The following is a 21,813-nucleotide window of genomic DNA, read 5'->3' as shown; positions in this document are numbered from 1 at the left end:
GCGGCAGACAGACTTGTCCCCTGGCAATCTGCAGACCCAGATTCCAGACCCAGTTCTCCCTCAATGGGACTTAAGTTACCAAATCTTGGAATCTTAGTTTTCTCTTCTGTAAAATGAAAATAATTCTATACACCAAGCCCAAGGACGATCAGATGAGATAACAGAAATAAAATCAGTCTGTTGACTTGAAAGGGCTGGCCGATGTTTTGAGTTATTACTATGCTGGGTAGTGGTGCAAATATGCCTCTTAGATTTATCACTTTGTCCTACTTCTTTATGAACTAAACTGCCTTCTCCCCTACAGAGTCACTGGTAGTAAAATGAATGTTTCCTCCCCAAGTACAAGTTGCTGCTCCTTCCGGGCCAGTAGGTAAGTAGTCATTCTCAAGATTAAACCACAGAGACAGAAACACAAACCAAATCACGTCTAGAATCAGAAAATTCAGAGTTTATGTGATTTGGCAAGTGAAAAATGCAGTGGGTTTCCTTTTCCCATCCCCAAAGCAGCCAAATTCTACAGCCTACTGGTCGGTGGCCTCCTTCTAGCTCCACGGCAACCAGAATCCCCCTGACCCCATGTAACTTTACAAGTTGCAAACTGGCCACAAACCAGCCTGGCTCCATCACTCCACTGCTTTGGGAAATGCTGGAGAGGCTCACAGTTCACTCTGTGAGGGGCCCGGCACCCAGGAGTAATGGGATGGCTGCCACTAGCATGCCCCACGGTTCTCCACTGATGTGGTGGGGAATTTCATGTGCTGGAGCGTCCAGGGGGATAACAGGTGTTAAGGCTCTCTGTCAACACTAAACTGCCAGTAAAGTGGGAGACTCTTTAATCATTCAACTGCCCCGTAATAAGGACACAGGGCAGAAATCATGATGCACAGTGTTTGGCTTCCCATGTGGGTGCCGATTGTTCTCCAAATGTTCTTTTGTGAGTGGATCTCTGTTACAGATTGGCAAGGACTGTGTCTTGGCCCTCCTTGTCTCCCCAACATCCAGGAGAGGCAAGTAGCTGAAACATAGTAGATGCTCCAGAAATGCTTCTTGGGTACATGGAGAGATGGATGGATGTATAAGGGCAGGGGGCACCAGAGGCTGTTTTGTGAGATAATGTCTGGGCCCCAGAAAGAGGAAGCATGGTGTAGGTGCCGGATGGTTTCTCTAAAAGAAATCACGACTGAAATTTGAAGCATTAGATGGAAATTTCTGGCACAAAATAAAGAATATGGTCCTAGAGACAGAGAGACGTGGGTTCAAACCTGGGCTCCCTCACTCATTAGCTGTGAGACTTTCGGAAAGTTGTTTAATCTCTCTGTGCCTCAGTTTCCTCATTTGTAAAGTGCAAGTTAATAAGAGCATCCTTGTACTATTGCTTTAAGGATTCAGTGAGATAGAAGATGTGGATGGTGGGGATAACACCTTCTCTCCTCACCTCCCTGCTGGGTCACGGCTCATTTGGGAAGAGCTTCCACCAGTGCTTCCAGTCCTTCTAGTTAGGTGCTGGAACAGAGCATCTACTGCTCTTTCTCTTTTCTTCCCCTTCCCCGAGAGGAGCAGCCAATCTGACTGGCAAGTACCTAACAACACTGGACCAAACCTTCCAGGTGCTGGGGTTGCAGAGTCAAAGGCCCTGCTGGTGTCAGGGCATCTGGCCCCCTGACCCACCTGCACTTCCTGCTCCAAGGCACCCTCTTGGTGCCTGGTTTTCTGTCCACAGATGGGGAAACCAGGCCGAAGGCCCTGTGGGCCCAAGGTGCCACTGTCTTCTCAGGCTGCAAGTTGGTAACATTCAATCTAGCCCATTCCAGAAAGCCCTCCATCAATAGAGCTGATATGTTCATGCGTATTTATCCTGTCTTTCTTGAATCTATTAATCAGACCAGAGGGAAGGAGAGCTAAGTCTTAGGCGGTGTTTCATTTGATAAAAAGTGGTGGTAACACATTAAGAAGGCTCTTATGGGGCCTAACGTATTATCCATCTGTTTCACCCCTGGTATGGTCTATGCATGGAAATCCAACATTATTTAAGACAACTGTTCTCAAGGGGAGCAGCACTGCCCTCTAGGGGGTGTTTGGAAAATCTATGCAGGTGTTTCAGGTTGTCACCATGATGGAGGGACACTACTGGCATTTAGCAGAAGGGAGGAAGATGCTAGACATCTTGCAGTGTCTGGGACAGCCCTGCACAATGAAGTGTTTTGTGTCCCTAATGACTTTTAAATATTTCACTAGACATACATAGAGGTAAACAAAATAACCACTTATGATACATATTTATGTATATGTATACGTATGTGTGTATATTTTTTATTTAATATCAGCAGGTACAAGGAAAAATATAGACAAATATACCCCCCAAACTATTACAAGTGCTACATTGGTTGGGTAGGTGGAGTCATATGGACTTTTAATGACTCAGTTATACATTTCTATTTTATTTCACTTTTTTGTAATAGTGTATTGCTTTTGCTATTGGAAAAAAAACAATTAAGATAACCAAAAACAGGGAAAATTTGTTAAGCAATTTACAAGAAAAATCATGTCCTGGACATATGATATTTTGGAAATAAGTTTTTTATATATTAATCCAATAAAATCAGGTTACAAAAAAGAAACCTGCTTATAATTTTCTGAGCCTAGAAACTAAACCTCTTCATATGTAAGTACAACTTGTATTTTTGCATGGTTTTAATATATATTGAATTTTCCAGGAATTCAATCACTATGAAAACGGAGAGGAGAGTGTGAAGAATCGTTCCCATTTAGGAAAATCCAGGTGCTGATGCCAGTGTTGCTGGCAGTACCCAGGTCCCTAATACAATAGATAGGTGTCAGTCAGCATCTGAGGTCATGACAGTGGCAGTGATTCTGAGTGTAGGTGTCTGCGTCCGACTACTCCATCATGTCCTCAAGTGCCTGAGAACTTTCTCTCCTTTTAGTTCTCTTTTCTATTTCAATTAGGGCATATTTTTGATTTCTAAAAATTTCATATATAGGTAGGTTATATTATACATGAATCTCGTGGCAGTGTAGTAAAGGGGGCACTAAAAAATACCTGCTATAAAAAGGGCCCGTTGGGACTGACAAGGCTGAGAGCCACCAATTTAACTTCTCAGATCATGAGGCAATGCCTTCATCGACTCTGACTTCCAGGCCCTAGCTTAAACTTTCCAGTCACACAGTGGTCAGAACAGAGGAAGTTTGGAGAAGGATTCTGCTTGTCACAGCACATGATGACAGATCTAACTTTGTGTAAAACAGGATCTTTATCTCTCTGAGGTGGGGGTAAGAAAGGGACTTCCCCCCATATACCAGAAGGCAGAAAGCTGTTTGTCAGCAGAAAGATGGAAGCAGAACTGGGCTGTGCTACTTACAGAGATCTTCGGTGGCAGCTGGGACGAAGGCAGCCATGGACTCGTACAGCTCCTCATCACAGCCAGGGTTGAGGGAGCATTTCATGAGCAGGTCTGTGGAAAGGTGGGCCATGGACTCATACACAGCGTCGGCCTCCTCCCCTTGCATCAGTTCCTCTTTAATGTGACTCTTCAGCATGTCCACGGTTTCCTGGAAGAGAAGACAGGACCCACAGGCACATTGAGACAGCCCGGCTTTCTGGGTAGAGTTAGGCCCCTGAGTGAGCTGGTGACAGCCAGGTAAAGGTCCACCTGGGTCAGGGTTGCAACTGTGTGTGTACGTCTATATTTCCCTCCAGACTGAAAGCTCCTTGAGGCCAGTCTTCGAGCCTTTTTTGGTTTGTTTTATGTTTTAATCTTTGTATCCTCCCCCAACCCTAAGCGCAGAGTCACGCACGCAGGAGATACTCGTTAAACGTTCAATGACTACAGGACACAGATTTAAAACCTTCTCATGAGCACCTGTTACGTGCCAGGTATCATGCTAGGTATTTGCCTCGATATGATCGCATGTCATCCTTGCCACCACTGCTTGAGAAAGGTTTGCTATTCCCTAGTTCACAGATGAGAAAACCAAAGCTCAGAAAAATCTAGTGCCTTACTCAAGGGCCTGTAATCCTGGCTTCTGACCTTTTACTACACCCTAGTGATTCCTCAAAAGGGAACCAAAGACACACAAGGGTGTAACCCTTACTGACCAGCCACATGGAAATTCAAATAGACTAAATAGGGCTGTAGCCAAGGTGTTCTTGCACTTAGGAGTAGTCAGAGATCCCTTAGGAACTTGATTCTCTAGTCCCTGTTCCTCTCAGCAGGCTGCTCCAAGGTGCCTGACAGTGCACGTCTCCAGAGTGGCCCCCTCCCTCTTATATCCTGTGTGCCCAAGAGGAGAGATGGTCTTGGATGAAGCGCCCTGAAGTCAGACAGGCTGCCTCCATCATTCCACCTCCAGGTGATCGTGAAGCCAGGGAGCTGCTTCTCCGAAACCTCTGCACAACTTTTCCTGGCAAGAAACTCTGGTGTTTCACAATCCTTATTTCAGCATCAACCCACAAAAATCCTCATTTTCATCATCACTACCCCAAGAGAACTAATCTGCTAATGACACTCTATTGATTTCCTGAGAGGACCCAAGGAGTGGATCAGGTGACAGCTGTGAAGTGTTGGAGACTCAAGTTGTGGCATTTGGTTTTGATGTGGTGGAACGAGGAAATGGGACAGTTCTTTGAGGTCATAAACAACATGTAGGGACAACCTTTTGGTAGCAAAGCTGAAGATGCTTTGGTTGAAGGTGATTATAGCCGGAGATGAAAGCAGATATGAGAAATGTGAACCAGACTAACTTCAGTGCAAACTGAAAGTACGTCTTTAAACTTCCCTGTTAGACAGAGTAGAATAACAAGCCCAGCTTCAGCATCAAACTAGGTTCAAATCCTGTCTGCCCTTACTAGTGTGTGACCTAGGCACAAGTACTCTGCCTTCTAAGCCCTTTTCCTCAGAGAGATAATAACACCATCAACCTTAAAGGATTGCGGTGAGGATTAAATGAGATGATGCCTTTGCCAACCAAATAAATTCAAATAATAGTAGTTATTACTATGAACACAGTATGTCCTTAATAAAAACTGTTGGCATGGAAATGAAACATAGCATTTTATACATTTGTGACTTCAAAGTAAAGCTGAGTAAATATTCCAGGACTGTGAGCATCTTTTAGCTTCATTTATGTCAATAATGCCCAAAAGAGACACTCAGGCTGTTCTATTCATTCAACAGACTTAATCACCCCAAAACTTTGGGAAGCTCCCTCTCCATGCCGCGGTGACTCACTGCCCTGTAGAACGTCAAATACATAGCAGAGAGCTAAGTTTCTGGGGCAGCATCAGGCTCATGCCTGTCTGAAAGTTGAAAGCAAGACTGGGTTGTGTTTATCGTTACTTTTGAGGCCACAGCCCCATACGAGAGGCTGAGATATTCTCGCATCCCCGCTGTGAATTGTGAAGATGGAGGAAAACCAGAAAAAGGTGGAGTCAGGAAGGGCAGGTGCCTCCAAGACAATGGAAGCAATACCAGGGCATGGAATAAAGCCTAGGCATAGGATGAGATTACACTCAAAGAAGGACCCAGAAGTCAACAATCAAGGAGGATCTGGAGGTTCCAACTGAGGTGAGCAGATAAACTGGGCATATCTACCTCAAGAAGGGCAGAGGCTCAGAAAGGGAAACAAGCTGCCAGCAGAGGTGGGGCCTCACAGTGGCCCCCCTGAAGCCCTAGGTGCAGAGCTTTATTGTGGTCTCTGCTAAGGAAGGAACGAATTCTAACACAGTTCACCTGGGCCTGACAGCAGGTGACACAGCAGGCAGCCTCCCACCACGGTGCCTTGGAGGCAGGTGGGGAGGTGACTGGGGAAGAGGGATCAGCAGTAACCTTCAGCAGCGTCACTCTATAAATGTCTCTGTAAATTCTTTGAGGGTGGACCTCCGTGCTTTACATATATTATTTCCTTTTATCCTTCAAGACAACCCTATGGGTAGAACTATTATTATCTTACTTCTGCACAGCAGGAAACTGAGAGAGAGGGTACATGATTTGCCCCAAGTCACGTGGCTGATAAGTTTTGGTACAGGAATTTGGATCCAGGTCCACGTGACCCCAGGGATCATCTCTTAAGCCCACACATACAGGCCCTGCCAGAAGAGGCACCCGGTGGAGATGAAATCCAACCACGTCTTTGGTGAAAAGGCAGCCCTAGGACCACACAGTGCATTTCCAACCCTGGGGCTCTCCCGCCTTGACCGGTATGACCTTACCACATACTCGTCGATGAACTGTCGCAGGTCCCGGAAGCCATGTCTCTCGGCAATGGTGTTGGGGTAGTGGCCATGCTTGTTAGCCACACTGTATGCCTGTAGGGCTCCCGGGCAGGTGAGCAACAAGGCAGTGAGGTTCTTCAGTCCATACTTTGCAGCAAAATGCAACAAGGTGGGCAGCTCTTCATCCCTCTGATCTGAAAAATTGTCAAGGAAAACTTAATGGACAGATGAAAATGAAGGCACAGGGCATCCTTGTTCACAGAGACAGAACTGGTAAGCCTAGCATGGCATCCAGCTGGCACTCAATCATTACTTCCTGGTTGATGGCTCTAACATCTGACAGCTTCCTTCACCACTGAAGATTATACCCTCAGATGACAGAAGAAATGATATGTTAATTAATTAGCAAATCTAATAATTAGTATCCTACCTTCTTTCTCTAAAAGGATTGGAGAATCCTGAGAAATAATACTAATTCAAAATGTGCTGATTTTCTAAAGGCTTAAATAGTAGCCACAAAGTAAAACAGGAATCATGTTTTGACCTTCTCTGTAAATTTCAGAGCACTTTGAAACAATTGTTTTGTGCTGATTGAAAGAAAGAACGCCATCTTCTTAGCTGTTAGTCCCAGTTTCGTAAACTATGCCAAGTGGTCCTGGGTACGTTACTTAGTCTTTTCATGGCCCTCAGTTTTGAACTAGAAAATATTTCCAGACTATCTCAAAGGGAACTGGGAGGATTAATAAGATGGTATTTTGTGAGTTTCCTGTTTAGGACAGGTTTTGAATGTTGGTATTAACACACATAAACCCCAGGATGTCCATCAACCCTCTGACTCACGGGAAACAAAGTACTCCTGAGAGTCCTTGGATCCCCATGACCCCCTCCTCCTCCTAATATCTCCTAACTACAGCAAGTTAAACTCAACCAAGAAAACAGACATGTTTGTGTTGTGGAGTTGGGGGAGAAATCTTTTTGTCGTTTTCATAAAAGTTGATTTCTAAATTCAACAATGATACGTATATAGAGATACGTATATGTATACATACATATACTTTTATGTATTTATATACATATTTAACACATATATTTATTTTTTTTTGATAAGACAAACCCAGCTCCCTGTTCACCAGTATATGATCCTTGGGATAAAGGATCTGCTAATGTCCCCAAGATCCCACATTGTCAGGCTATGAAAAACTCCCTTCTGAGCCCCGATTTTAAGAACAGAGAATATATACACTTGCTGGAAGTGATTAAGAACATTCCTCAGTAGGAAAATAGGGAGAAGCAACGAGAGAATGCCCCCAGGAGAAGGACTTAAAGGAAATATAACCTCATCCTTATGGTTCTCTTAGGCTATGGAAGGATGGAATGCAGGCAGAGGGTAAGCAGAGACTTGATCCCATTTGTATAGTGCAACCATGGCATGAAGGAAGAGTGGTGCCCACAGAAGCACCATAACAAGCATCCTGTCCAGCACACGAGGCACCATCCCCATGCAAGTGGTGCTCCCAGCTCCCAGCATGTCACAGTGCACACAAGACCACTCCTCCCTCATCAAACAAATATTTTTCCGAGCCTACAAGAGCCACCCAGACACAGCCCCAGTCCTCACTGAGCTGACAGCCTAGCAAAGCAGACAGACACCGCTGAGGAGTGCTAGGACAGAAGACACCCAAGATGCTAGGGGAGTCTGTGGCACACAGATGGGACCTACCAAAGGTTCAAGCAGGACTTCCTGAGGAAGTGCCACCTAAGCTGCTGCAGGGAGGCGAAGAGAAGCCAGCCAGGTGAACGGCAACCAAAAAGGAGAGGAAGAAACTGGATTCCCATGAGTTGACGTGGCAAGAGGCAGGCCGGAACTTTCACTGGGCGAAAGAAGTTCATGCCATCCCTAGAGCAGAGCACGGAAGCCAGGGAAGAGAGGGGAGAGAGATGAGGGCAGAAGCGCAGCAGGAGCCCCCTAGCAAGGGCTTATAAACAGGTTAAGGAATTTGGACTTTATCTGGAAGGCAAGTGAGAACCACAAAGGGTTTTTAGCAAGGGAGTGAGTTATTCAGATTTACAATTTGGAAGAATCTCTGGCTAGCCAGCGAAGAATAAATCCTTCTCACAGGATGAAGTGTAGAGCAGGAACCAGCAGAAAATATGAGCACAGCCTGCCTGGATGGTGAAACCAACAAACTGGAATCAACCCACTGTGGGTTTCCCGAGGTTTGACTATTGACTTACTTGTCATCATATCTTCTTCTTCCAACTGGTTGATTCCAAAGAGGTGCAGTCCGCTTGCAGGGATGTTGTTCTTCAGGGACTCAGTTAGCAGTTTATCAAGCGTCTCTGTGTTGTAGGGCACAATTTTAAAGGCCTAAATACAAAAGGGAAGATAGATTTTAAACCCTGCTATCTCCCATCCAGCAGATTCAAGGCTGATGAAGCGTGAGCAGAAACTACACATCCAGAAAACTCAGGTTTCCTTTCAACATCCTTACCTGACACATGAACTCCACAGGATTTGCGGCATTGGACAACAAATTCCCAATTTCTTCCATGTCAGTATAATAGCTGATAACGGTTTCACACACCACTAAATCCCCGGAATATATCTTCAGGGAAACATTCCCAGATGAAAGGTCTGAACAGAAGAAAAGATACTATGAAAGTGCCCGGGAAGAACAAGGGTCCAGGGCAAAGTGTTCATGGATTCCTCTTAACGGTGAAGAAATTAATTGGGGGCTGGAAGAAAGATCTTGGAGGTGAGCTGGGAGATAGGGAAGTGAGGAAAGGATAGAAGTAGAAGGTGAGCAGACTAGCCCACGGGAGGCCTCTGAGTCAGAGGAATTATCCTCATTGGGTCTGCAATTTAATTTTTGGAAGATTTGCATCTGTTTTGTTCTCTACTGTAGGCCTAGTGCTGCAATAAACAGGAAGAAGAGTTGAGTTTAAGTACTTTATATAAAGGCCAGTGGTCACCAGAAGGTGGGAGGATCCTGGCATGTAGAACTCCGTGCTTCCGCCACACCGGGCCAGCAGAATTGATTCACTTGCTCTGCGGCTGTCATTACTATGCTCTCTCCCTGGGTGCTCTCGCTCTACACCACAGGAAGGGGTTTTGAGGGGGAAAGAAAAAATTAAAAATACATCAACCACAAAGATTCAATTCACAAAAGAGGAAATGCGACAAGTAGAGAACATGGAAAAATATTCAACCTCACTAGTAATCAAAGAAATGCAAATTAAAACGATGGGCTACTTTTTTAAAATGTATCAAATTAGCAAAAATATTTAAAATGGTAACGGCTAGCGTCGGTGATAGTAGATGGCAAATAAACTTGATAGTAGTAATATTTCAGAAAGCAATTAAGCACTATTTTTCAGGACCCTTAAAAATATCCATTGTTTCAGGGATTCCATCTTGAGGAAATCATCCTAAATACAAAAGAAGAAAACCTCTGCATGCATAAAGATGCTCAATATATCATAATTTAAAACAATCAGAAATCAGAAATCATATAAATATGTGACAATGAGGAAATGAAATTTAAAAGATGTTACTTCTATTCAACTGAGTATGACACAGCTTCAAAAATTATAGCTATAAGATACAGGTCTAACACAAAGAACTAGTCTTATAAATTATGGTGCATCTATGCAACAGATTACCTTGCAACCATTAAGGATCACATTGTAAAAGAATATTTATTAACATGAAAATACTCATAGTGTATTTCCAGGTAATGAAAGTGGGCTACAAAACAATATGAAGCTATGAACACAGATGTGGAAAAATACAGAAATCAGTGATTTCCCTTGGGATGAGCATATGGGTAATTTTCTACCTACTTTCTTTTATGGTTACTGTAGTCTTCAAGTTTTCTGTATTGAACACACATTACTTTTGCAATAGAAAAAATATGTTATAAAATGGAAAGTTACAAAGTCTCTAATATCACAGGGTAAATGGAGGGGAGAGAATAAATCAAGATTACATAGAGAGAAATAGAATATAAGGTAATAGATACTATCGGAACAACTATATTTTTAAAGATTATGAACAAAGGCAAATGAGACTGAGTGGTAGGGTGTCAGATGACTTTTTGCCTATTTTCCTCTAATTTCAAAAAATGTTAATATGTGAACTTTATAATGATAACATTTTAATATATCCATTTTTCCCCCATGATATATCTATGTTTCTGCAACATGTCGCTTTTCTCAGTTGCTGAATAAAGACAGGACAGGTAAAAGAAAGCAAGAGGAGGCCTCTTCCCAAACACGATGCCCAATTTCCGGAGGTAAACAGGGCTACTTACTGGGAGCCTTCATGGAAATGGTGTACTCATTCTCCAGCTTGGCTTCCACCCTTATGGAGGGAGAATCCTCAGGAGAAAATTCTGCTTCTGTCGTCACCCTCTCATCCAACTTACATCTCACAATGACGTAGACAGTGGTTTCTGCCTGGAACAGAAGACCAGTCATCGTCCCCTCTCCATCCTGGGGCCCCTATTAGGGTGCTGGGCCAGAGGGTCTGCCCGGCTCCTGTGGCCCCAGCTCTGTCTAGGGAGGCTGTTCCGGAGCCGAGTGGGGTCTGTGGTCCAGTGCTGAGCAGTGACTGTTTGCCACGGGTCCCAACAAGACAAGGTAGAAAAACCGAGAGTGAACATTTATTTATAAACCTTTATAGCAATTTGATGGAGTAATTTATGTCTGCTGAACCTAAAAATAATTTTATTAAAAACCTTGGGCTTGTATTTTATATGTCTTTTTATTTCATTTTTATGGCATTTCTGTCTTTATTGTATTTTACAAAAGCATTGGTCCATGGCAGAATTGAAAATTTAGAGAAAGCAAAAATATTCTTCACCACAGATAGTTGAAGGAGCAGTTTTAGACTAGCCTTGCTACTCAAACTGAGGCCAAGGGACCAGCAGCAAGGGCATACCCTGGAAGCTCGTTAGAAATGCAGAATCGCAGGCCCTTCTTGCACTCTCTGAACCAGAGTCTGCATTTTACCAAGACCCCTGGGTGACGCATGCACATCACAGCGTGAGAGGCACCAGCCTGGAGAAGCCCTCTCGGGTTCTGCAACTTATGCTGTTCCCCAAACCAAAAACCTTCTGTTGTTTTATGGACAAAAAAATAAATAAATAAATAAATAAAATTTATTGAAGGATTAATTTTTCCAAGGTAGTGAGCAACCTGAACAGCTATTTTATAACAGCTATTTTTGAGATCTCTTGCTGAACCTGCCAAATGGGATTATGTCGTTTTACCGTGCTAGTTAAGCTGGAGAATGGTCCTTTCAAGACTTTGAACTGGTAAGGATAGGCCCCCCAAAAAACAGGGGAAACAGAGAGATTTCTGGCCGTAGTGAATCCCCAAGTGCTCATCCTAAGATTCTGCTATAAAGTCCTTATAGTAGTAGCCCCTCATGACAAGGGCCGTGATTTCACATGGCAAGGGAGGGGCATGTTCTGGCTCCTGGAGGCTGCTAGGCTGAGTGCAATGAGTTTGTGGTTGACCAGGTTCCTGCTGCAGGCCAAGCCCTGTCCCACCTGCTCCTTCTCCCAGGGAGCATGGGGAGCCCAAGAGAATGAGTGTGTCTCCCCTGTTGACAGCCAGGACCCAACTCCAGCCCAGCCATGCTAGGACCCAGAGACCTAGAGTAGGCAACAAGGAGAATCCTGGGTTAGTGGGGAGCCAGGATGAGAGAAGGAACGGAAGCCTGGAAATCAGAGAGGCATGCGAAGGGCATCATTCTGTAGTTCCAAATCTCCTCACCCCAGGCACCCACCAACCTGATCTCAGATTTTCATGCCTAATTCTTAAAACACTGCGCAGTCCAAACCAAATATGTCCATGAGTTCAAACCAGCCCAAAGCAGCAGTTTGCAACGCCCACATAGGGAGTCCTTGCCCAATGCCTCGTAGCCTCAGGCTGCACAGAAAACCACTCACAAGCGCAAGGAAGCTAGTACTTCCCATTGCCACAGCTCTCACACCCTCTTGTCTCAAGGAGCCCACAGTGGCAATCTTAGCAAAGGGCTTGTGTCCACAGGGAAGCATTTTGCTGCTCTGAACTAATATCACACATTTTTCATCAGGAAAGGAAATATAATGGAAAACTATCAATACTATGGTAGGATTCAAATGAAAATGGCTCCTCAGTTGTCCATCACATCCGTGTCACCTGTTAATATATGTCCCACTGCTGAAGACGTTAGTCACATTATGCTTAGGCATTAATCTTATCCCTTTAGAAAGCACTACTGGTTAGCAAATTTCAGCCATCAAGCTTCCAGGTACTCCTTTGGGTCATGCCAGTGTCCAGTTGACAGAGAAGTAAGGTCTCAAAATGCCCACCTCTCCTTCCTCTAAGTGCTAGGCAGGCAGGAACAGACCCAGGACTCTAACTCAGGGTTGGCAGAAGTGTCTTGTAATGCTCATGTCTGCTGGTCTCCCACATGTTCTAAATTTTTGATTCATGAACTAAAATCTTAGATTGATAACACATACATTCCAGGGTTCGTCTCTCTTTGACTTAAAGGAGTGAGGTGTGCCCAAGGCTCAGGCACTGGGGTTCCCAGGGCAGCTAATGTACAGGGGAAACCCCATGGGAAGGCTAGGATTATACTGAGGTGCAATAGGAGAACCCCGCTCCTCTTACCACAACACATGCATTGAAAAACCCAAAGCCCCTGTTTTGACATGGATCCCCCAGCCCCGGGAGTGCCTACCCCACAGCGAATGCGGTCCGGCTGCACCACCATCAGGTTCCCAGGCGAAGTCTCCGGCGGCAGGCTCTGCTGCTTCGAGTAGGGAAGGACCCTCTCGTCCTCGGTCTCAGTGTCAGTGACTGAGTCACAGCCAGAATCTGGAAGATAGAGAAAACGGCTGAACGGGAACAGAAGGAAGAACTGTGCGCACGTTCCACCCCATGCAGGCCCCAAACATTACCAAATAGGAAATGGCTCTGAATGTCAAACAAATACAAGCTGAAGGGAGTGACTCAGGAAATCATGAAAGAGGATCTAATGGGGGAAAAGTCAACCACCATGTAGGCCACATGGATAGGGTGACAGCAAGAGGATGATGGTGGAGGGGAAAGCCAAAAAGTCTGACACAGGCTGCTGTCTGAGGCAAGTCTAGTCTCAACCAATAGGCGTGTAAAGCTTTACCTCCAGACTTCTTGCAGGGCTGGCTTTGGGGGTTGTGAGAAAAGGAGGTGCCTTCTCCTAAGGTGGGGTCAAGAATGGGCTGTCCACTTAAAGGTCATCCTTTGAACATCAAGTAAAACCTGTGCTGTCCGGGAAGCCACTATTCCTCAAGGTCATGGCGAGCCAATGTACCCCCTCTGGAGGAACAATGAAAAGCAACCATTTTCAACAAATCTTAGATCAGTGTAACCAGGTCAAGCTCAGTGCCACAGCCAACAGCTCTACTGTGGGAAGATTAGAGTATGCACAGATTCACAGCAGGTGAGCAGGGGTGTGCAGATGTGTGGGGCGTGGCATAGAATGAGATGATGCTGAGAGATGGTGTAAGTGGAACGGACCAGAGCTCTAAGGTAGGGACTCTCGGCCAAGGTCCATCATTTGATAGGCTACCTGTGTGCAAGATTCTGTGTGTGCACGTGTGTGTGTGTGTTTGCCTATGCTTTCCGGGAGATAGTCCAAAGCTTCATCAGATAACCTCCAAGAAGGATAAAATGGTCAAGAATTGTTAAGAGGAGAGCAAAGCTTCACCCAGTCCTTTTCTTGGGCTTGCTCTTCTTCATTCCTAAACCACTGACAGAGCCAGCCAAACGTGTTAGGCCCTGAGAGGACATAAGGATGAATCAGACATCAATCCTTCCTTCAGGGAGCCCACAATCTAAAAGGTGGCTGGGGTGACAGGTAAAGGTTAGCTTGGCTGACTCCTGCAGCCTGGCTTTCCTAGAAAGGAGCTGGCCTCCTGCAGAGCTCATGGCAAACAGTCCTTATAGAACGCTGGGCAGTCAGTGGGTCAGGCCACTGATATGTTCCACAGAAAGCTGTAACCACAGACTTGTACCCTAGACCCCAGTTCATGCCAGGGGAGAGGCTGTGCTCCCATAACCATGAAGGCTGAGGTCGGGGAGCAGGGCTAGGGCACCAAGGCGCCACCATGTCCTACTGCTATACCTGTGAGACAAGGACCTCCAGAACCTGCTCATCTTAGGGAGGGTTGAGCCTTGCCAGATATGCAGCTTAAAAGCCCCACAGCCTTGGACAGGGATCCCATCCTAGAGCCTGACATCTGTGCTGAGCTATGTCTACACACAGCCCCAGAGTGTGATGGGCAGTGAAGAACGTACTCCTGCTGCTCTTCCCCTCTCCGTGATTTCTCCCAAGACACTCTATTCCAGTAGGCCCAGCTGAGTGCAGCAGCCAGGTCTCTGACCCTGTTTGCACAACAGGAATCCAGGCAGAATTTAGTGCTAAGACACGGGGCAGAGGAACCTGGGAGTTCCATGGAGGATGAGACTCTTTTTCGCCAGGCATCAGAGCCATCAATCTCCTATACCTCTCCTTTCCTTTCCAATCCTCCTGACTCCCCTCTCCCTCAACGCGAATTATCCCCCTGCAAAAGCTAAGTGCAGTGGTCTCCTCCCCTCCCTGCTCTCCAAGCCAAATTAACCAAAGGCTGCCATTTTCTCCACCAGATCAGCCCTTCCCCACACCCTTCCCTCCTTGATCTTTTATTTCTAATATGGCCAGGCCCACCCCCACGGACAGAGCCGTACACGCCACCCAAGCAACCCCCACCCACCCCAGGAGCCAGTGAAGGAAAGAGCCAAAAAGATCAGTGATAATTAATCTTTTTCTTCTTAATAATTGGGTAACATCACGTCAAGTTTCAAGTTTTTTTTATTAGATGCCTGGACATCCCATGTTTTCATTTCTGAGGTTCTTCCTGGATGAGAAAATAGCCCCATTGACTTAAAACATTCCATCAGTTCCTTAAAACTGCAAGAAGCTCCCAGAACTACTCATTACTCCAGAATTGTTTCGACACTATCCTGCGTGGCTGGGGTGGCGGGCACCCAACCTTGCCGATTACTATACAGTATAATCTCCTTGGGACAGATGCACAGGACAGTCTACCACGGCCTCAACAAAGAAAAAGTTCTTCATTTCTGCCAGTTTACTGACCCATTCGTCTGCTGACCAAAGAGTCAAAGCCCTAGTAAATATAATTCAGAAAGGAACAGAGAAAATACAAATAAGCCAAGTGAGAAAGAGATGACAAGGACAGATACAGAGAAGAATTTTTAGAGACACACTGATATGAAAATTCTATGCTAGGAATTTTGAAATTTTCAATAGAATTTTTATAGAAAAATGTAAATTACCAAAATTGTCTCAATATTTGTAGAAAACCTGACTAAATCAATAATCATGGGGAAAACTTTCCTCAGTTTTCAAATAAAATTGAGAGCAGAAGCTGTACACCCCTCCTTGCATTGAATTTTCAATTGTGGTTGCAACCATGTTCTTCTTTATAATATTCAACTTTTCTATCTAGGAAAATTCCATTTCTATAGGTATTATGTCTCCTACTAAAGTTTAAAACACAAAAAAGGGTAGTCTTATTTTATATTAAATTTATAAAAAATTAAACAGAGCAACTAAATACAATAGACAGTTCAAAAATCAAGCTTTATTCTCATAAAAACTTAATATGTGATAAAGAAAGCATTAAAAATCAGTATAGGGGCTGGTCCGGTGGCGCAGCAGTTAAGTTCACACGTTCTGCTTTGGCGGCCTGGGGTTTGCCAGTTTGGATCCCAGGTGCAGACATGGCACCGCTTGGCAAGACATGCTGTGGTGGGTGTCCCACATAATAAAGTAGAGGAAGATGGGCACGGATGTTAGCTCAGGGCCAGGCTTCCTCAGCAAAAAGAGGAGGATTGGCAGCAGATGTTAGCTCAGGGTTAATCTTTCTCAAAAAAAAAATCAGTACTAGGGCTGGCCCCGTGGCCAAGTGGTTAAGTTCGTGTGCTCCACTTTGGTGGCCCGGGGTTTCACGGGTTCGGATCCCGGGAGCAGACATGGCACTGCTCGTCAGGCCATGCTGAGGCGGCGTCCCACATAGCACAACCAGAGGCACTCACAACTAGAATATGCAGCTGTATACTGGGGGACTTTGGGGAGAAAAAGGAAAAATAAAATCTTAAAAAAAAAAAAATCAGTACAGAATAAAGAAAATGGCCGGTGAGAAGGATGACTCAGCAGATGGTGCTGGAAAAACTGAGCTATTTGGGGTGAGGGTGGAGGGATAGAGAATTAGATTCTTCCTAATTCTCATACACTCCAAAATAAAATTTAGGTGGATTATAGATTGAAATTAAAAATAAAATAAAACAAATTTTGAAAATTAAAAAGGTGAAAATTTTATTATTGGTTTGGGAAAAGATTTGTTAATCTTAAACAATCAAAAGAAATATAATCCAAACAAGCAATAGAGTTGATGACATGAATTAAAATTTTAGTAAACTAGTTTTAAAAACCTAAAAACTAAATTGTAATACTTATAGAGGCATTAGTCATAAGAGCCAAAAGGTGGAAATAACCCAAATGTCCATCAACTGATGAATGGATAGACAAAATGTGGTATATTATTTAGCCACAAAAAAAAAGAATAAAATACCAACACATGCTACAACATGGATGAATACTGAAAACATGCTGCGTGAAAGAAGCCAGTCACAAAAGACCACAGATTATGATTCCAAAAATATGAAATGTCCAGAATAGGCAAAGTGACAGAGACAAAGTAGATGAGCGGTAGCCTAGAGCTGAAAGACTTGGAGGGGGATGGTGAGAGCTAAAGAGCATGGGGTTTCTTTTTGAGTTGATGAAAATATTCTAGAATCGATTGTGGTGACAGTTGCACAAGCCTGTGAACATACTAAAAAAATTACTGAACTGTATACGTTAGATGGGTAAATTTTACGTTATGTGAATTACATCTCCATATAGCTGTTACCAATGGCAAATATCCAACAGTAAATCAAAATCTGATTTCAAACTAAAACTTTGAAATAAATAGGCCAAAGGGTTAATCTTCTTAATATATGAAGAGGTCATAGAAATCTCTTTAAAAGTGCCCAAAGCCCAATAAGTAGATAATTCACAAAGGAAGAAATACAAATTACCTCCCCATCCAAAAAGATAAAATAGCATTCATCATCACTAGTCATCATGGAAATGCAAATAAGAATAACATGTTGCTATTTTACATTTTCAAATCAGGAAATGTTTGAAGGTGAGGCAGGGCAGAAACTTTCATTTGATACTGAGAATAGTATTAACTGGTACCTTTCTGGAAAGTCATGTGTCCATATACAGAGAAAGAAAGTCTTTAAAATGTTCATACCTTTGGCCACATAATTGTACTTCTAGAAATCTCTCTTAAGGAGGAAAATTAATGTTTAAAATGTACAAAGATAATGAATGAAGACGTCTGCTAAGTCATCCTTTCTATCACTGAAAAACAGAAAACAATCTGATGAAAAAATATTAAAAATATTATTTTCAAAGAGTTTTAAGTAAAAGCTCACGAATTATGTTAAGCAAAAAAGAAGGATATAAAATCATGTATCTTATAGTGTAGGATATCAATTACATAAAGAAAATGGCATTTAAAAAGGTAGGAAGAAAATGTGTGGTGGGATTGTGTGTGGCTCTTCCCTCCATCCCTCTTTTCTTCCTTCTTTCCAATCTTTCAGGAATTTTCATATTTTCCACAATGAGAAAGCACTTGATAATGGAGGAGAGGTGAAGAGAAAAGCAGCAACGGAATCTTTTGGCTACATTGGCACCAGCTTGGCACAAGTGAGAGGGATACTAACTGGGCAGCACCTGGGCGACATTCTGCAGTGTCCAGAGGGCCATAGAAACAATTCCTTCCAGTAGGTCTGGTTGTGTTGTCACCTGAAACGAATCAGCTCCCCGCATCTAATTCATTTCAGGAAGTCAGACAGGACGCCATTCATTCTGCAGGGTGATTCTGGTGGCACTGACTGACAGCACCAGCGCTCACGTTTCTTCCAGCCACGTCGGCCTCTTCCACAGGGCACTAGAGACTGGGGCCAGGGTCCAAGCACTGCAGCAGATTCAAAGTTTCCTTCGAAGGAAATGCCAACTCAGACATAAGCACCACTGAAACCCACCTGACAGAGTGAGATGGTCCCAGACTTTCCTACTTGAATGTGTAGATCCCTCTCAACTCCTCCCCATCTTGAACATAATACCACCTTTGCTGTCCTGAGACTCAACTAACATGTTTCAGAGAAGGCACTCTGAAAACTCCGAGGGGCCTCTGCAATGTAAAGTATTATTAAGGCACCAATAGTATCCTCACTCCTTTAAAATGTAATGACATCCTCTCAGCTTTTATGAGGTCTAGAGAAGCTCTGAAGAAATTACAGAAAAAGACTTTCTTCATGCCTCTGGCTCCCCAAAGTCTCATCTATAAAGGACCTATGTGGGAAATACTCCTTGAATTCAGTGGCAGGAAGTTTGTCTCTTCGGAGAAGTTGCCTGCTTTCACTTGTTAGACAAGAAGAACAAGCAAACATGGTGTGTTTCACCTTTTGCCCTTGCTGCCAGGTTGCTCAGTGACAGTTTTGGTTCTTAACCACTGTTAGACTCTCATTCAGGCCCTTGGTCTTGTCTATTTCTCTTTTCTATATTGTGTTTAATTTTGGAGGCTGCTTTGAATACTTTGGGGATCTAGGCAGGATGTGAATCAATGTTTTTTAAACTGGCATCTGCCAGAAGTCCTCAGACATAATCCTTACGAGAATTTGTGCTTGGGCTTTTCTTTCAGATGAAAATGCCTTTAAAAAATGGGATGCAAAGACAGTCCAGATTATCTGGATGACCATCTTATAACTGGATCCTGCCAGAGGACTGTGGTGCCTGCATTTAGAGTGTGTGTGTGTGTGTGTGTGTGTGTGCAATCATTCTGCAGCGAGGTCATGCTATGCTGAATGTCAGGGGCTAACGAGGAAAGAAGAGAGGGGGCAGGATGATACATACATGAGGCATTTGTGCCAAGTGAACACAAGAAGGTTTCCCCATACACTACTCCATGCAGAGAAACGTGCTGGGAGATCCACGGCCCAAAATGACACAAGGGGCTGCAGCCCTTCAACAGCCTCAGAGAGCACCATGGCCTCGTGCCGTGTTCACGAAGCTGCTTCAGTAAACCAGCATCGCCTATGACAAAACAACTGTCGCCAGTTTGCCTTTGATTTATTTTATACCTATATTTGTGTCTTGGTTATTTGTTTTGCGTTCGGAGTTGGGAAAGAACAAGAAGCATAAGGAGGTGAATATGTTTATACATATTTAAACAACATCAAAATAATCTGTCAATACTAAAGGTTCATATTTTTTTTTTCTTTACAAGGGAGTCTATTGAATATTTAGGCTAAAAAAACCTATGAATTTTAAATGAAATGTGTATATGTATGCACTTGGAGCCACACCAAGCCACATGGAGCAGCTCATACCGGTGACAGCGCTGATGACAGACTCATTATTACTAACAGTGATCATGATAAAAGTTAATTACCGAATACCGTGGTGACTGCTCAATAGTCTTAATGTCATTTAATTCTTACAACAACGCTGTGAGATAGGAAATAATATCCTATTCCCCTTTACAGATGGAAATACTGTGCCTGAAGGGTTGAAGTGACCTGGCCAAGATCATGCACCAAGCAAGCAAAGGGCAGAGCGGAAATGCACCCCCAGGTGTGTGCCCTGCCTCCCTGGTGGATGTGGTCCAGGGCAGGAAGCAGCGTCACTTGCTATTCCTGGTCTGAGGTTGTGACTGCAGCTCATAAGACATGACGCGAGATTTTGCTCATCAACGCCTGGTGGTGCTGCCTTGTTCTGAGCAATGCCACCTTGGATAGGTATGCTGTGACCTGCCACCAGGGTCAACAGGCACATTCCAAGGATGGGGTTTAAGTCAAGAGACATTGAACACCAACTGAACCAGCCAGGGTCCCGCAGGCTAGAGGGGCCCCTGACCCAAGGCTGCACTCTCTTACTTTCCAAATAAGTTTTCAGACCACAGTGCTTACTGCCTCTTCCCTGCACATTGTCTGGCACTCAGATGGGACTGCAGTTTTTTGATATCCTGTGGGACAGGTTGGTAAAGAGGGCCTCAGTGTGGTTGCTGATCTTGGAGAGTTTCTTTCAGAGTACACAAACTAACTCCTCTTACAAAGTAATGCTAAGCTTTGGAAAAAGTATAAACAAAGATTGTTCTTAAAAATAACCACAGCTGCCAATGGTGAGCATTTACTATATGCCAGGAACCAGGCAAAACCCTTAACATACATGATTCCATTTTATCACAACTACAATAATTCTGCCCATTTCACAGATGAGAAAACCAAGGAAATTTAAGTAAGTTGTCCAAGTCACACAGTGCACACTGTGGACTGGAAATTTGGCCTCCCAATCCATGCTTTCAAGCCCTCTGATAGCATTTCCCACACTGTGGTCCCATAACCTGGGGTGCAGGAGACGATCCCAAAGTGTATGGCAAATGCTCAGTGACACTGAGCCGCACAGCAAGAAAGCAGTCCCTTTTCAACTCTTTCAATCCCACTTCCATCAAGAAGAAAGCCTCGGTTTGGTAAGAGGATGACTTTTAACGTCTCTTTAACATGCTTATCTCCCTTTGCACCCCAGAGAAAACAAGGCCTTAATCCCACAGGCTTCTGTAGGCATGAGCATCTAGTAGAAGTTAATATCACTGTTTGGGTTTTTTCTTTGTAAAGACTGGCACCTGAGCTAACATCTGTTGCCCATCTTTTTTTTTCTTCTTCTTCTTCTTCTCCCTAAAGTGCCTCAGTACATAGTTGTATATTCTAGTTGTGAGTGCCTCTGGTAGTGCTATGTGGGGCAGGGCACATTCTGTGTGGCCTGACAAGCGGTGCCATGTCTGAGGCCAGGATCCGAACCAGCGAAACCCTGGGCCCCCATAGCAGAGCACACGAACTTAACTACTCGGCCACGGGGCTGGTCCCCACTATTTGGTTTTTATTGCGTTTATTTTTATAGTTACCTTCTTTTTATATCAAGAGATACTGGGTGGCAAAGTTTCCTTTTAAAATAAATTTACTTAAATAAAAAAATATGAATTGACAAAAATATCATTACTAGAACAACAGAAAAATTTTGGAAATAGTGGTGACGGTTGCACAACACTGTGAATGTCATTAATGCCACTGAATTGTATACTCAAAATTGGTTAAAATGGCAAACATTATGTCATACATATTTTGCCACAATTTTTAAAAATTGATAATGTAATATACCCCCAAAACCTATTGGATTCTACACTTTAAATGGGTGAATTGCATGGCATGTGAATTATATCTCAAAAAGCGGTTAAAAAAGGGGCTGAACCCGTAGCCGAGTGGTTAAGTTCGTGCACTCCGCTGCAGGCGGCCCAGTGTTTCATTGGTTCGAATCCTGGGCGCGGACATAGCACTGCTCATCAAACCACGCTGAGGCAGCGTCCCACATGCCACAA

At 44.0% G+C, this 21,813-nt stretch overlaps 1 protein-coding gene across 4 annotated transcripts in view; it reads right to left on the bottom strand.

The window, feature by feature from the left end:
* The window catches only part of PIK3AP1 (phosphoinositide-3-kinase adaptor protein 1), a 112,068-nt gene that overhangs the window by 46,240 nt on the left and 44,015 nt on the right, over positions 1-21,813 (bottom strand). For all 4 annotated transcript variants that reach the window (XM_070560423.1, XM_070560427.1, XM_070560429.1 and 1 more), the window contains 6 exons: positions 12,966-13,102; positions 10,543-10,687; positions 8,722-8,864; positions 8,465-8,597; positions 6,227-6,423; positions 3,378-3,567 (listed from right to left, as the gene is read on the bottom strand). In XM_070560423.1, coding sequence (XP_070416524.1) covers positions 3,378-3,567; positions 6,227-6,423; positions 8,465-8,597; positions 8,722-8,864; positions 10,543-10,687; positions 12,966-13,102 — 945 coding nt within the window. The remainder of the gene's footprint in view (positions 1-3,377; positions 3,568-6,226; positions 6,424-8,464; positions 8,598-8,721; positions 8,865-10,542; positions 10,688-12,965; positions 13,103-21,813) is intronic.

The sequence above is a fragment of the Equus przewalskii genome, chromosome 1 (genome assembly GCF_037783145.1).
Source record: "Equus przewalskii isolate Varuska chromosome 1, EquPr2, whole genome shotgun sequence".
NCBI classification, from domain to species: Eukaryota; Metazoa; Chordata; class Mammalia; order Perissodactyla; family Equidae; genus Equus; species Equus przewalskii.
Note: the sequence above shows the minus strand (reverse complement) of the source record. Positions and strands in the feature narration are given on the sequence as shown.